The sequence below is a fragment of the Gopherus flavomarginatus genome, chromosome 9 (genome assembly GCF_025201925.1).
Source record: "Gopherus flavomarginatus isolate rGopFla2 chromosome 9, rGopFla2.mat.asm, whole genome shotgun sequence".
NCBI classification, from domain to species: domain Eukaryota; kingdom Metazoa; phylum Chordata; order Testudines; family Testudinidae; genus Gopherus; species Gopherus flavomarginatus.
The window spans coordinates 63,622,102-63,637,872 of NC_066625.1; the positions used below are offsets into that span (position 1 = coordinate 63,622,102).

Consider the following 15,771-nt stretch of genomic DNA (forward strand, 5'->3'; position numbering starts at 1 on the left):
CTCTTAAGTTGTCTAATTGTTTGTTTTTCTTGGCATTGGCTAATTGGCTCCCCGACCTCTTTTATTCTTACTCACAATGTGTAGTACGGCACAGCCTGAAATAGTTGGGATAAATTCCTACTTAACCTTGAGAAATTGTTCTCTTTGTTTGGCCTGTGTGCCTGGACAGAGGCCTGAGGAAAACTGGAGCCTTTCTAGAAAAATCTTATTGTTTACTGTTACTGCATGCATGAAGTGTTTATCCCAGAAATGTGGTCTAGATTACAGAGATTGATTAACTATTTATTTTGTTTCATTTGTAAAATGTTAATAAATAATGTTCTAAACAATATTCAGATGTGTTATGACTATATAGACAGTTCTGTATATATCAGGGTGATAGCATTAAAATTACTCAATATGTGATAATAGATAACCAAGAGGAAAGTTGTTTAATAATTATATAAACACAAAAACCCTAATCTCTTTTTCCCTTCAATTTGGCTTATTGTATTACAGTGATAGAACTATACTAGAACAAGAATCAGCACTCAAAGAAACTTCACACAATTGCTGCAGCTTGCTAAGATTAGAGGATGTGCTATATATTGTTGAAAATAAATTACTGGAAAGAACCAGGACAGAAAATCGAAAGCCCAAAGTAATAAAAGTAGATCTTCCTTTTTACTGTTCTCATACTTAAAGACAAAAGACTTTATAGATCTGGGCTTTTGCCTCTTTTTTGCTTCATTATAGTGTAGGGGAAAAACCCTGAAATATTTTATAAAGGGTTTGGTTTGTTTATTTGTTTGGCATTGTTTTTTGTTTTGTTCTGTTTGTTTGGTTTTTCTATTTATTTTTCAGCTTAGAAAAATCAGGAAGGTCAAGTCTAACCTTCCTTGGGTTTTCTTGGGGATCCACTGGGAGTTCTCACAGCATGTTTTGTGAGCTGTAACACCTTAATTGAAGGTGGATGCTTCCTCGCTGCGTAGAGCAGAGACTTGCCCCACCCAGGTTTCATACCTTTATGCACATTCCAGGGGGCAGAGGGTGGGAGTCACTTGTGGAAAGCTGACCACTGAACACCTTTTTTACAGCAGTTTCTGACCTCCATCTCCCCCCTGCCCGCCCCATTCCTTGGGTAAACCCCAGACAAACTCTACCCCACTTCAGCTGTGGTGCAGTCATTCTCACAACATGTTTTGTGAGCTGTAACACCTTAATTGAAGGTGTGGATGTGCTCAATGTTTTACAGAGGTATGCTTCATTTAAAATGCAAGTCATTGAAATAAGTGTGTGCTAATAAAAATAATAATAAATATTTCAGTATATGTAAAATATTTTTAAACCTTAGTAAGAAAAATATTTGTGTTTTTTAATAAAACCACAGCAGAGTTTCAAACAGTCCAGCTAAACACTGATGCTCCTTTCAGTTATATAAGTTCTTTAAGTAAATATAAGTTAACCACTGCTCCTATTTTCCATTATCTGAATTCTGAATGTAAAAACCAAACAGAATTTTTTTTTAAACAAGAAAAACTTTCAAGCTCTCTATATATTCTAAAGAAGCAACAAAGGTAACGTTCATTTTTTCTCTCCCTTTTCAGATCACCTTTAAACTACAAAACTACTATAAATTCTTGGTATAAAAATTAATTGTGTGAACACTAAGTGTCAGAGGGAGTATATTTTACTTATTAAAACATTTCAATGAATAACTAACACTTTTTATTTAGAACACAGAAAGCTTTACATTTCTATACCAAAAACGTTACAGCACACAGCATTCAGGTTCACATCATGAATAGAAATGTTAGCTCTGGAAATTGTCAGATAAAGATAGAAATAGGAGTGTTACCAAGCCATGTTTAGTAGTGCCTGCATGTCACCCTTTGGTGAATAGACCACTGAAGATATATTTGCCTTTCAAACATCAGAATTTACAAGCTTGTCAATTACATTTTCCATAGGTTACTCCTGCTTTAGTAAAGTTGATTTTATTTCTTCATCTAGGAAGAAGAAAGGCGCATGGCCTCTGTTGCAGCAAGAAAAGAAGAAGAGAAGAAGCGAGAAAGCCACAAACAGACCTTGTTAAAGGTATTTTCTGTTCTAACACTAATTAAGATTAGATAAAATTCCATAAAATTCTTAGTTGTATTGACCATAATAAAGTAGATTCTGATATCTTGATACTGTAGTTTAATTATACCTACATTTATTATTAACCTCAAGAAAAATGACACCTATGATAATAAGTCAAAACTGACATGATATCAGTTCTTCTTCTTGGATGCGGAGCTTGGCAAAGCCAATTTGTGGCAGCCTCATGAGCAAAGTGGAGAGCCCTCAGATCACCATCAAATCTGGTCAGAAGGCAGTTGTCAGTGATGTGTGATATTGTCGGTCTTTGGCCACAGCCTCTCATTGGCCCCAGGTGTGAACACTGGCTCACGTTGACCCTGGTTCATTTGAAATCTGTTCAGAAGGGCCCATGAGCAGCATGGCAAATCAGAGCTGGGTACATGCATAGTCAGGGTCAGTTTTTGATGTCATGTGCTGACTGTTCCTCATGCCACAATGATATCACAGAGAAATCTGGGCAAGGCAAGAGGGCCCAAAGCAGGTGCCTTAATGAAAAATGTGCTCTTGGGAGGTTGAACAGGTCTGTGTATGGTGTTAGGCTAAGTTTTGCCCTAATTTTCTCAACCATTCTAGCTGTAATATCCTCAAGACAGATTGTGGAGAAGTGCTTGTCAAGCGAGCATAGACATTTGTAGTGGTACTGGTGAGTACCCTTGATTACTTGGGTACCCTTGGATTACCAGCACCAGTGGAATAGTATGCACCGCTTGCTCCATTCTGTAGGTATACTTGTTGCCATATGTTTGTCAGAAAGAAGTAGGTCAAAGAAGTCACCTTTGCAGTTAGAACAGAAGGTGCTGAGGTTTGTGATAGTCTTAGTTTCTGTGGGAGTTCATTCCACGGTCTTGGGCCAGCCCCCAGGAAGTTGGTCTCCTGCACACAAAAACTTTGCCCTCACTGGCTGTGCAAAGTGAAGTCTAACACTCAGCTCAATAAGATTTCTCTGTCTGTATGTTGTGGTGCATAACTCACTACTGCAGCACCTCCTGCTGATCGTCTCAGGAAATTAGCATTTCTAGCCTTCGGAGCGCCCTCTGCAGGCCAATGTCCCACTGCCATTATTCACTGTGTCCCTCCCAGGACCTGGAGCCCCTTGTCTTTGGAGTGCTGCACCCTGGCAATACCCCCACAGTCTCCCCACCCAGTGGAACCCCCAATCCTCTATCCCCACCTTGCCTCGGTCATGGGCTACTGCCAGTCACCATCTAGCCCCTGCTCACTGGGGCAGACTGCATTGTAAAAGTCACTCATCATATGCAAGGGAGTTTGGACCTGCTGCCTCTGCCTACCTGTGGGCTGCCCCCTGCACCTCCAGGACCTAATTGGCTTTCCACTAGGCCACAGCCTGGAGGGTTTCCAGGCCTGAGCTCCCCAGCTCCCTTGGCCTTCCCCCAACCCTGCTCCACTCCAGGTATCTTCTCTCAGCTCCCTGCAGCCAGGTCCCTCCCTCTCAAAGCTAGAGAGAGTCTGTCTCTGGCTTCTGGCCCCAGCCCTCTTATAAGGGCCAGCTGGGTCCTCATTAAGCCAACCTCAGCCTGATCAATTCTAAAATTTCAGCAGTTGTTCTAAGCATCAGTGGGCACAAGTCTGTTGATTTTTAGAGCACATTGGACCAGTGGAAAAGCTTGATTTGCAGACTGCTGCTGCAAGCAGAAGAATCTCTCATCTGCCTCTGCTGCTGCTGCCGACATATATCAGAGGCAATAGCTTAACTCTCGTATATCAGAGGCAATAGCTTAACTCTTGGTACAGGGAGATTTGTCAGTATCTTGAACTCTTAACATAAACCAGGAAGGGTTTGGAGGGGGATGTGGGGATCCAGGGTCAGGGGAAGTGGAGTGATTTTGAGAAAGGGGGACTGGAGGAAGAGAGGGGAACAGTGAACAGGAGAGAGAGCAGCAGGGACTGGAGGGATGACAGGGAAAGCAGAGTCCCACAGGTCGGGGAGGAAGTTGAGACTCAGAGAGGACTGGGGTACTGTAATAGTGGTGAAAGAAGCAGGGACATGGGGTTAGTGGGGGAAGAGGACTTGGTGATTGAACGAGGGAGAGAAGCTAGGACCCAGAGGGAGGGAAGTGTGTGACTGGGAGTGACAAAGAAGTGACCCACAAGGAGATGGGAAGGTTTGGCATGATGGTGGAATCAGGGACCCAGAGGGAAGAAATGGGTAGGTGGGTGAGGAAGCAGGGACCTAGGTTGAGGGGAGTGGAGGTGAGGAGGAGAAAGTGGAACCCTTGGGGGTGGGGAATAGAGATGGAGATGGGGAGGAGAAAGCAGAGATTGAGGAAGATAGGGATATGTGATTGGGGAGGAATGGAATTGAGGAGGGAGAAACGGGTGCACACAGGATATGTCTAAACAGCAAAGAAAAACCCGTGGCTGGCCCGTGCTAGCTGACTCAGGCTTGCAGGGCTTGGGCTAAGGGTCTTTTTCACTGCTCTGTAGATTTCTGGACTTGAGCATTAGCCCAAGCCCTGGGACCTTCCCACCCTGCAGGGTCTGAGTCCTGAAGTCTACAAAGTAATGAAACAGCCTTGCAGCCCGAGAACCTTGAGCCCGAGACTCGTGAGCCCAAGTCAGCTGGCATAGACCAGACGTGGGCTTTTCTTTGCTGTGTAGACAAACTCACAGAGGCCCTGCCATGGGAAGAAGGAGGAAATGGGGGGATGCACTGAGCCACTACCTTGTGGGGAAGAATGAGGAACAGTGGTCTGGGGAGAAGGGCTCTGTCTGACCTTGAACTTGATTTGATAGTCTAAGGGAAGGCAGAGTAGGGAGCAGAGGACAGGTTTGATATGTTCACAATAGCCAGTGTTGCTGAGGAGATGTACTAGTGTTCTATAGCAGTTGGAATTTTCTAAGTGCTACAGATATGTTACATTGCTGTAGTCCAGCTGAGAGTTAATGAGGGCATGAATACCTGAGGCTAAGTCATTGTTTGGCTGGAGTCTCTTAGCCAACTGGAGACTGTAGAAAGCACTGCTGTATGAGAGCTCATTATTAGTGAGGAATTCAGGAGCACTCCTAAGCTACAGACTGAATTAACCAATTGTGGGGTGTGTACCTTTAATCAGAGAAGACTGTTCCACCAATATTGCCTTTGTCTCATTCGGGTTCAGCTTCAACCAGCTCTTCTTCATCCATGAGCTGATCTCATCCAAGAACTGGCCATCTTCGGGTAGTGATATAGTCATAAGTGGGGAATGATAGATGGAGCGATGTGTCATCTGCATATTGCTGATTCTTGAGTCCATGTTGTCTGACCAGTTCATGTAGATGTTGGATAGGACTGGTAAAAGGGTTGATCCCTGTTGGACTCTACACATAAGAGGTCTAGTAGTGGAAGTGCAATTTCTTATTACAGCTTGTTGAGTGTGACTCCCCAGGAAAGACTGAAACCATTTTAACACATTATCCTGGGCCCTTCTACCTTTATCAGATGAGACAGTAGTGTCTTATGGTTGGCCATGCTGAGTACTGAAAAGATTTGACTAAAGTTTTGGGATAGTATTGTCCTGAAGAATCTTGCAAAGGGGTGACTCACCCATGACTTAGGGTACTGGCTAGGTAAGTTGTGGTTTGTCAAGGTAAGATTTCGTATCACAGGTCTGGAGAATGCGAGTTCAGTGTCCACCATTTAGGAGTTTAGAAGAAAAGGAGTACCTGGAGGTGAGGTGGGGTGGGGTGAGAAATATAACGTGTGTAAAATTGGACCTTGTTCAAACCAGGGGCACACATGCAGAATTTTAACAGTAGGTATTGTAAACTGGAAGCTGTAGGTTTAAAAAATAGGAAAAAGTAAATAGATAAAGAGGTGGAGTTAATTGTTATATGGTAATCCAACAATGTGTCTAGTATACTTCTGTTTTTCCTGTATCTTACCTATTAAAAGAGATTTTTCTGAGTTTGAATTTCTTCAGTTCAAAAACAGGTTCCAGAAAATACACCCCCCCCCCACACACACACATTCTAAAAATTAATACTTGCATAGTTTATTTTATTTTTACTATAGATGACTGATATGTTTTAAATTTATCTGGTTTTGAAGTTTTGATGTCAGTTCCTACTGGCATAGAGAAGGGAAGAGTCACACAGACACATACATGTGGTGGTTTGGTGATGTTAATGCGTTGGCCCACTTACTGAGCAACAGACATTTTTGAAAGTGTGATTTATTTTTATTTCCATTTCTTAAGCTTTGAGGTATGCTTCCTTACCGTAGGAGATGCTGTTGTTTCTCTTGATGCCGTAGATCTTTCACACCATTTTGCCAATGAAAATTCCCATTGGAGGAAAGGGGCATGTATTGTTAATGTGTAATGCCATACTCGCTCAAGCTTGAACAGAAAATTGAAGTTTTCATTCTTTTTAGTGAAGGTTTCTTTCTTGTCTTCAAGGGGATAAAGAAGCATAACAGCCAACTGCTGTTCTCTTTTATTTGCTTCAAAAAGATGATTCTTATCTCTCTTCTATGTAAATTTCCATTCCATTCTTGTGTGTTTAGATTTTGTTTTCTCTGTTTCAGACTCTTGTTTTACTTGAATGGAACTTTCTTTCCCACAGATCTAACAGTGGGATTAAGTGGCTGTGAAATAATGTGTGAAGTGTAAAAATTCAGCCAATGAATGGAAATTTTGTGGAGTTATATTCAGCAATAAAATATGTTTTCCTCCACAAGCTTTCTCAAGAAACTATAAAATTTTACCTTGCTTTCTTTTAAATGAAATATCATGGCATATTGCCCATTTAATAAGGTAACTCTTGCTGTTTTACAAAAGTGGCTGCCATCAAACTTACCATGCTAATAACTGTTGAATTTTCATAAATGTTCCCATATTCATTTCACAAGTTCTAACTCACCCTTCTTTTTTTTCTGTTCGTGCCTGTCTGTCTGCATGGTGGGTTTTTCTTCCTCTCCACCACTTGAAGGTGGAATCCAGTACTTTCTAGAAAAACCTGTCCCAGAATTCTCTGCCTCCAGAGGCTTGCACAGGGTAAGACAAGGTCTTATCTGAGTATTTTCTGGCATAAAAATGATGAGTTGCCACCAAAACTTTAAATTTAATTGACTTTCAAATGAATAAGGTGTTGGGTGTGATATTTTAGTTTACATGCAGTACAAGATATCAGCAGCTCCATAGCTGAAGGCTCACAAGAAGGCCAGCGAGCACAGAGGATGAAATAGAAAAGCAACAGGGACTCTCAAGATGGAAAGAATGCCTCAGTGATGTGTCAGACTAGGTCTTCTTCTAATTCAGTACTCCTAAATGTTCTCCCCGATTCCAAAAATGCTGGAGTCACAGAAGGGTCACCCTTAACCTGGGCCTCCTTCCTTCCACATTTCTGACCCATTTTACTCTGCTGACCATTTACTCTGCATCATGGTGAGCAGAGTTCACCATGATGTACTCCTCAGCAGTACTGGAAGGGAGAAGTCACCCTTTCCTGCTTACTGTGGAACCTCAAAGGGAGCAAACTTAACTGGGGCACATGTGGCAACAGGCATGCAAGCTTTTTTCTATTTTCTATTTCTCCACAGCCTTTCCCAGGTTCCTCTTGTGCAAGCACGCATATTTTGGTATGTGAAAGCAGCTGTCATCCTACACATAGCTATGATTTATTCCCAGATTTTTCCCCATGATCGGCGTAAATCAAGAGTTTTCAATGAGCATTTCCTTTCCTTCCTTACTCATATTCTCAGAGAAGCAATGGTCCAGAAACTCCAACAGCCCCTCGCCCTTTAAAAAAAAAACATTACAGAGGCATCTTCAAAGGAAATTATATCATATTTGAAACCACAACATATTTATATTGGATGTAAACATGACACTAAGAAAGCAGCATTTTGTAGCAGAGGTACCCCTTTGTCATAACCCAGTTAGAAAGATTTCAGTATTTTTTTTCTTTAAACAAAGGACATAGTAAGAAAAAAAAACCTATAAAAATAGTTTGTAGTTTGTAATTTGTGAAGAAATAATATCTCCCTTTACAAATGTGCGTTATTTTAAAAGACACAAGTCATAACTTTTGAAATGCTTAATAGGCAAAGATAAAAATAAGATCATGTCAATATGCAAAACACATTTACAATAAAATTTAACTTTAAAAATAAAATGTATCCAGCTTGGCATTTTTAATTGATTAGAAAAACAAAGATAAAAATAAGAACTTAATATATTAAATGTTCATTTACAGAGCAATTTTACAATAAAAATGAAAGTTTAAAAAGAGAAGCTATTCAAAGATTGGCCCTTTTCACTTTTGTTATCTGAAGAAACATATCCTCTTCCTTTTTGCTAAAACTACTATTGTCATTGAAAGAATAATTTAAGACTTTCTAAATATTTAAAGCACAGAGGAAAATGTCACTGTAGATAGCCCATATTTACATATGTGTTTTCCTAAAAAAATTAGTTTAAAAAGACAAAAGCCATATGTCAACATGAAGGATTGAGTAACTGTGGTAAGGAGAGAGATGAGCATGTGGCATATTTTAAGCAGCATGTTTCCCAATAGCCCTCCTGCTTTTTTTGAAAACTTAACTTTTGCACAGAGACTTTTTATTCACAAGATTAAAATTAAAAAAGCCTTAAAATATTTAAACTGGCTCTAAATGTGTAAATAAAACAACACACAAGCAGTCCTAATACTCCCCATAGAAAATAAAATAAAATGAATTCCAAATGGCTGCCATGCCAAAAGCATACACATCCACAAATGAAACTAGAGGGCAGGACATAAATCAAAAAGAAGACGTGGAAACCTGTCTGTATATAGAATGAGTAAAGGTATAGAGCCCGTTACTACTTAATTTTCCAAATAGAATAAAATATCGCCATATGCAATGCTGGTTGCCATCATAATTTCGTTTTTGTACTATCCTGATGAAATTATTCTTTTCAGTATTTATTATCCAGGCTTCCACTAGTGATTGTATTGTTGTCTTTGGAGGACATTCTGGTACTTTGAATAGGCAGGCCACATTGTGTTTGACTCACTTTTTATTTTTTGCTTTCTGTGTACATTGTTATTGTATATACACATTTAATTTAAAATTGGATCTGATGAACTTGTATCTTTTTTTTATTTCCAATTTTAAATGAGAAATAAATTCCCCACTGTAATGGATGCTGAGGTGGTTTACACCTCAGTGACATCAACCCATAATAGTCTTTCCAACCACCAAGGACTTGTGTGGCAGAGTTTATGCTGGCAGAAACCCAAGGTGAATCTGGCCCAATGTCATTTTTGGTTAATAATAACACATTTTATGTAGTGTATTCTTATGTAGCTCCAGTCTTATGGATCAACATACTGTATGATAATGTTCATGGTGTGGTTACAAAATAAAATATCTGTCATATTTCTCAATATTCTTTTCACTTTAATGGAAATCTTCAAGTGAAACTCATTTGTTTCCTTTTCTGAATAGCAGTTCTTCTTCAAGTGATTGTTCACATACATTACACATTAGGTGCCGCATGCACAGACATCAGAAACTTTTTCCCTTAGCGGCTCCCATTGGGGCAGTAGGGGAGCTCTGCCACAGTGGCGCCTCATGCTGGTGCATATATTTCACTGCTGACCCAACCCCCCTTCAGTTCCTTCTTACTATCCGTGGTGGTGTTGGAACAGCTCTCTATCTCTTGCTTGCGAGTGTCCCTTAGCATAGTGATCAGTAGTTAGTGGTTATCAGTAGTTAGCACTTCTTAATAATAGATAGTTAAACTGTCTTTGTTTAGGTATTGGAAGTTGTCTCCAGCACCAGCCCTGGGCTGCGGGGCATGCCACAGGTCCAAGGCTTTAAGGCTTGCATCACGTGCCACAAGCCTATGCCGATTAGTGACCCCCACAACTCTTGTCTCCTGTCTCCGCTGCAAGATCTATAAGGCTTTAATACAAGTACTATGAAAGAGAGAGACTTTTTCCTCAAGCATCTACTCATGGAGGCTGTGCTGCAACCTTCGTCCTCGGGCCATCCAGCCTCAGCGCCAGCGTCCTCATTGCGGAGTGCCCAGGTGTCAGTTTGCGATTCGGCGCCGGTGGGGCACCGCAAGCATGCCACACTGAGGCAACAAGAAAAATCCTGGCACCATTCAACCTCACCGGCATGGTCAAAGGGCCAGCCTACAAGTCGAGGATGCTCCCTGCAGAAGAAGCCGGCACCGCCCAAGCAAACAAGCGCTCAGAAGGGAAGCACTGCCACAGGACATGCTCTGGCTCTGGTGGCTCCGGCACTGAAGAGCCAGTTAAGCCCCAGGCTAAGCGCCTTGAGCATGGAGGACGGGCTGGAGGAGCTCCTAGAACAGCCCTCCACACCAGACACGTTTGAGGCAGCAAAGGGCCTCATTCAGTTGTCGGCGGCAAGCCCTCGCCCTGCCAAAGAGAAGCCTCCGACACTATCTCCTAGAGTGCCATCAAGAGGCAAGCCAGCAGTGGTGCGCTGATTGAGGTCACCACCCCAGCACCGCTGCCAGCATCAGTCCCGGTCGGGCTTGGCCTCTGCAGATTCCCAGTTGCCCCTGACCCAGCGGGACTCAAGAGCACCGGATCCCAGCCAGCATATGACACTGGCCCCACCAGGGCACCGCTCCCCGGCGCCATCACCGTGCTGGCTCCGAGGTGACACAAGATCGAAGTCCCCTGGCCTGAGCAGAAGCCAATGATCCTCGTCCCGGGAGTATCGGTACCGGTACCGGTCAGCAAGGAGCTGTTCTCCAGCCCCTCAGCGGCACCGTTCTGTGGCACCGCCTTGGCCTTCCAGGTCGGCGTCCTTGGAATCTGAGGTGGACTCAGGCCTCTCCAGCTATGCCTGCAGGCCACCGGCAAGCAGGGAGCCCCAAGCCCCATGGCATCCCCAGTGGGGCCTGCCAGGGCAGTGGCCCTTTTGGACACTATGGGCCTATCACCAACAGCAGGGGCCTTCCTCCAGAGCCTCGAGATCCAGCATCCAGCTATTCAGTATATTGGTCTCGGTTCCCGCACAAGCACCACTCTGTGCCCAAGGAGGCCACGGTATCCAGGCCACCAGATGCTTCTCCGGAACACAGGAGAGCAGAAGTGGCACTGAGCCCGGCGCTGTCCTGGAAGCAGTCTGTCAGGCAGGACCCAGAGAAGTCCTCAGCATGCGAGGAAGGACAAGAAGGGCTGGAAGATGAGATGCAGAAGGCTCTCACCTCTTTGTCATCCCCAGATGAAGCCTTGGCAGGCACCACGGTGTCGGGGCCTCCTCCAATTGACCACAGAGCGCACCAGGAGCTGCTCCACAGGGTAGCCCAGAACTTGGGCCTACAGGCAGAGGAAGCAGTAGAGCAGGAGGATCCTATGGTGGACATCTTAAGGCCCAGGGGCCCCTCCAGAATTGCACTGCCGCTCATAAAGACAATCCAGTCCAACTGCAAGACGTCTGGCAAACCCCGGCCTCTGGCACGCCAACAGCAAAAGGCGTAGAGCGGAAGTACTTTGCCCCTTCCAAGGGATACAACTTCCTCTTTTGTCACCCGGCCCCCTGTTCGCTGATCATCTCAGCGGTCAATGAATGGGAACGACTTGGTCAGCAAGCCCCGTCTTCTAAGGCCAAGGAGGCTAAACGTCTAGACCTATTCCGCACAGCATGTCGTAGACTCAGTGCTGAGGTTCCTCACAACCACGGCCAGATGCTGCCTGCAGCTCTTAGGACACATGGCGGCATGCACCCACATAGTCAAACATGCTCAACTACAGCTCAGGACTTTGCAATTGTGGCTAGCCCAGTCATATCATCTAGGCAGAGATCCCTTAGACCTTGTAGTGACAATCCCTGCCCAGGTGTTGGACTCCCTGCACTGGTGGCTCAACCAGCAGGTAGTCTGCGAAGGGTTCTCCTTCGCCACACCGCAACCCACTCTGATGCGGGTAACAGACGCATCAGACCTTGGCTGGGGAGCGCACTTGGGGGACCTTTGGACGCAAGGCTTGTGATCCAAGGACGAAATGTTGCTCCACATCAGTGTAAAGGAGCTCAGGGCGGTTCGCCTAGTCTGCCAAACCTTGCACGCTGCTTTAGAAGATCACAACATGACAGCTCTGACAGACAACACTACCGCAATGTTCTACATTAACAAGCAGGGCGGAGCCCGATCCTCTCCCCAATGCCAAGAGGCCCTTCTCCTATGGGAGTTTTGTATAGCTTGCTCAATACACCTCGTAGCGTCATACCTCCTGGGGAAGCGGAACGAGCTGGCAGACCGCCTCAGCAGGTCATACGGTATGCATGAATGATCAATGAGACGGAATGTCTTGTAATTGATCTTCCAGAAGTGGGGATTTTCCCCAAATGGACTTCTTTGCCACCAGGGACAACAGTCAATGCCTGCAGTTTTGCTCTTTACAAAACCACAGTCCGCGCTCGGTCGCAGACGCCTTCGCAGTCCGTTGGAGCGGGAGCCTAAAGTATGCCTTTCCACCACTCCCGCTCAGCCACAGAGTTCTCCTCAAAGTTCGCAGAGCCAAGGCGGTAATGATTCTCATTGTCCCAGGTTGGCCCCGCTGTTAGTAGCCAACCCGATTGCCCTGCCTCTGCACCAAGATCGGGTGGACTGCAGGTGCCTGCTTCACCTGAACCTGCAATCTCTGCATCTCATAGCGTGGAAACTCTGGCTGAACACAGCGGGGAGCCAGTGCTCTCTTCAGATGCAACAAATTCTCCTCAGGAGTAGGAAACCTTCCACTAGGGCATCATACCTCATTAAGTGGAAGAGGTTCTCCTGCTGGTGTGAACCAAAACATATACAGCCACTTCAGGCCTCCATTCCAGTTATCCTGGAATACCTGCTGCACTTTAAACATCAAGGTCTCTCCCCCTCCTCAATTTGAGTACATCTGGCTGCCATTTCGGCATTCCACCCAGGGGAGTTGGTGCATTCTGTGTTTTCAAACCCCATGGTAGCCTGGTTTCTCAAGGGGCTGGAGAGGGTGTTTCCTTACTCACACCCTCCAGTCCCTCCCTGGAACCTTAACGTGGTCCTGACCAAGCTCATGGGACCCCTTTTCGAGCCCCTAGCCACTTGCTCTTTCACTCACCTCTCCTGGAAGGTCGCGTTTTTGGTGGCCATTACGTCCACAAGGAGAGTGCCCAAGTTGAGGGCCCTCATCTCAGAGCCCACTTATACAGTTTTTTTATAAGGACGAAATGCAACTTAGGCCACACCCTAAATTCCTCCCTAAAGTAGTCTCTCAATTTCACATGGGACAGGACATTTGTTTGCCAGTGTTCTTTCCCAAACCACACACGGACCCAAGTCACTGTAGCCTACATACTTCAGATGTCCATAGGGCCCTGGCATTCTATCTGGAGCGAACTAGACCTTTCTGCAAGTCGACACAGTTGTTCATCGCCATTGCAGAGAGGATGAAAGGACTCCCTGTCTCGGCGCAGCAGATATCGTCATGGATTGTGGATTGCATCTGCACGTGCTATGAGCTTGCCAAGGTGCCAGCCCCGGCAATCCTGGCTCACTCGACTAGGGCTCAAGCATCCTCAGCAGCTTTCCTGGCACAGGTTCCACTCCAGAAGATCTGTAAAGCGACCACCTGGTCGTCGGTGCACACATTCACAGCCCACTACGCAGTCCATCACAGGCCAGGGAGGATGCAGGGGTCAGCAGGGCTGTGCTTCAATCAGTTGTTCCATGACTCCTACCCTCCTCCTATGGTAAGCTTGTGAGTCACCTAATGTGTAATGGACGTGAACAATGGAAGAACTATTGTTCTTCGAGATGTGTTGTTCACGTTCAATACACTTCCCACCCTCCTCCCCCTCTGTCAAGAGTCTCCAACAAGAAGGAACTGAAGGGGAGTTGGGTCGGCAGGGGTATATATGCACCAGTATGAGGCGCCACTCTGGTGGGACTCCCCTGCCTCCCCAACGAGAGCCACTAAGGGAAAAAGTCTCCGACATCCGTGCATGCAGTGCGTGCACCGAATGTGTAATGGACGTGAACAACACATCTCGAAGAACAACAGTTACAAAAAGGTAGGTAATCGTTTTTTATTCAGTAAACTCCTGGGCTTGTATCTAAGTTTGCTATATAAAATGTTAGTGATTAGCTAAAGCATGGACAAAACAATTAGCCGTAGAGAACAGCATTGGTTTCTTTTCACAAGATGTAATATATACAGAAGGCTGTCAAAACAATGGTTTAGTCTGATAAATTTGAACTAAATTAGATGTTCATACTAATAAGGACTTTGTCTCTCATTTGTAGTTCACTTTTCCAGTGAAAAAATAATTCTTACCTTTCAAATCTCTTTAATTTCCAAAGAGATGTAATTCTGTTGGTTTTAATCTGAAACCCTTTGGAAGAGTAGTGTAAACCTTTGAATACCTTGCAATTTATGTTTTACTCATATGATTTTATATTATTTCTCGGTCTTTCTGTCATATGTAGTGGTTGCATTTAAAAAGTTTGTGCTCGTTTCAAAGATCTTGTTGGCTCAACTGGCGTTCCCCAGTGCATGTATAGTAGATATGTCTCAAACTAGCAAAGACTTGAAAACCAGTAGAAACATTTTAAATTCAACCTCTCTGAATAATCTGCTGTAGTTCACATAGACGTTAAATCTGATTGTGAAGACCTTTCCTGTTAGGCATCTTGAAACTCATATTCTCATAAGCCTTTAAAATATAGTTGACTAACCCCTGTTTTAGAAAGGGGGAAAATGAACCTTTCACAGGTGAGTACAGTAACTACAATCTAAGGATGGTGATGTGCTTTTCAAAGTTTTGGCTTTAATCCCTTTATTGTGTAACAACAAATGGGTAAGTTAAAAACAATTCCATACAAAAAACTCCTTAAAGAAAATGTTTAGGCTACATAGATAAGCACCCAGGTCAGGAAATGCAGAGTATTGTTTGTTTATATACTGCTTTCTCTTTTAAAAGTCATTAAGTTCTTCTCCTCACATCTGTAGCTAAATTATTATTTATTTGCATTACAGTAGTGCCCACGTATCCACCCTGGGTAGCCATTATGCAAACACATAGTGAGAGGCAGTCCTTGCCCAAAAGATTAATTTTCCAAATGGAAACAGAGCTTAAGGGACTTGGCCAGGGTCATGCATCCAGCAAGCATTGATCCGAGGTCTTTTGGTTCACAGGCTAAGGCCTAACCTAGAATTTTACAATGCTATATAAGCAAATCATTCAAACCTTGTCTCTGATTTTTCCTATTTGCAAAATGAGGTTAATACTACTTTTCATTTCATACATAGGGGCTGGAATTAAGGGTCCAGGGGGTGGTGCAGCACCCCCTGGCTTGAAGTGGTTTTCATTATATACAGGATTTACAGTTTTTGGTTAATGGCTCACAGCACCCCCACTATACAAATTGTTCCAGCAACAATGACTTCACAGGGCTTTTTCTTCTGTGGATGTCAAAGTGCTGGACATAGATGTCAAAACATTAATAGCTCCATTTTACAAAACAGGTCACAGAATCTGTTCCTTACTACAAAGTGTAAGCTTTAGTTTAGAAAAATAATTTAAAGCTTCCAACCTTTTTGGTTGTAAAGATAACTTTTGAAATGTAAATCAATATGCTGTTTTCTTCCTGAGTCTGCAAACCAGTAGCCTAAAATATAGTTCTAAAGGAGCTGCAAACTGCTCCCCTT

General features: G+C 43.9%; 2 protein-coding genes across 4 annotated transcripts in view; both read left to right on the forward strand.

Annotated features, from left to right (window-relative positions):
* Positions 1-15,771, forward strand: part of ADAL (adenosine deaminase like) — a 168,065-nt gene that overhangs the window by 130,213 nt on the left and 22,081 nt on the right. The window lies entirely within an intron of this gene.
* LRRC49 (leucine rich repeat containing 49) overlaps positions 1-15,771 on the forward strand; it is a 123,995-nt gene that overhangs the window by 73,498 nt on the left and 34,726 nt on the right. For all 3 annotated transcript variants that reach the window (XM_050967955.1, XM_050967956.1, XM_050967957.1), the window contains one exon: positions 1,993-2,076. In XM_050967955.1, coding sequence (XP_050823912.1) covers positions 1,993-2,076 — 84 coding nt within the window. The remainder of the gene's footprint in view (positions 1-1,992; positions 2,077-15,771) is intronic.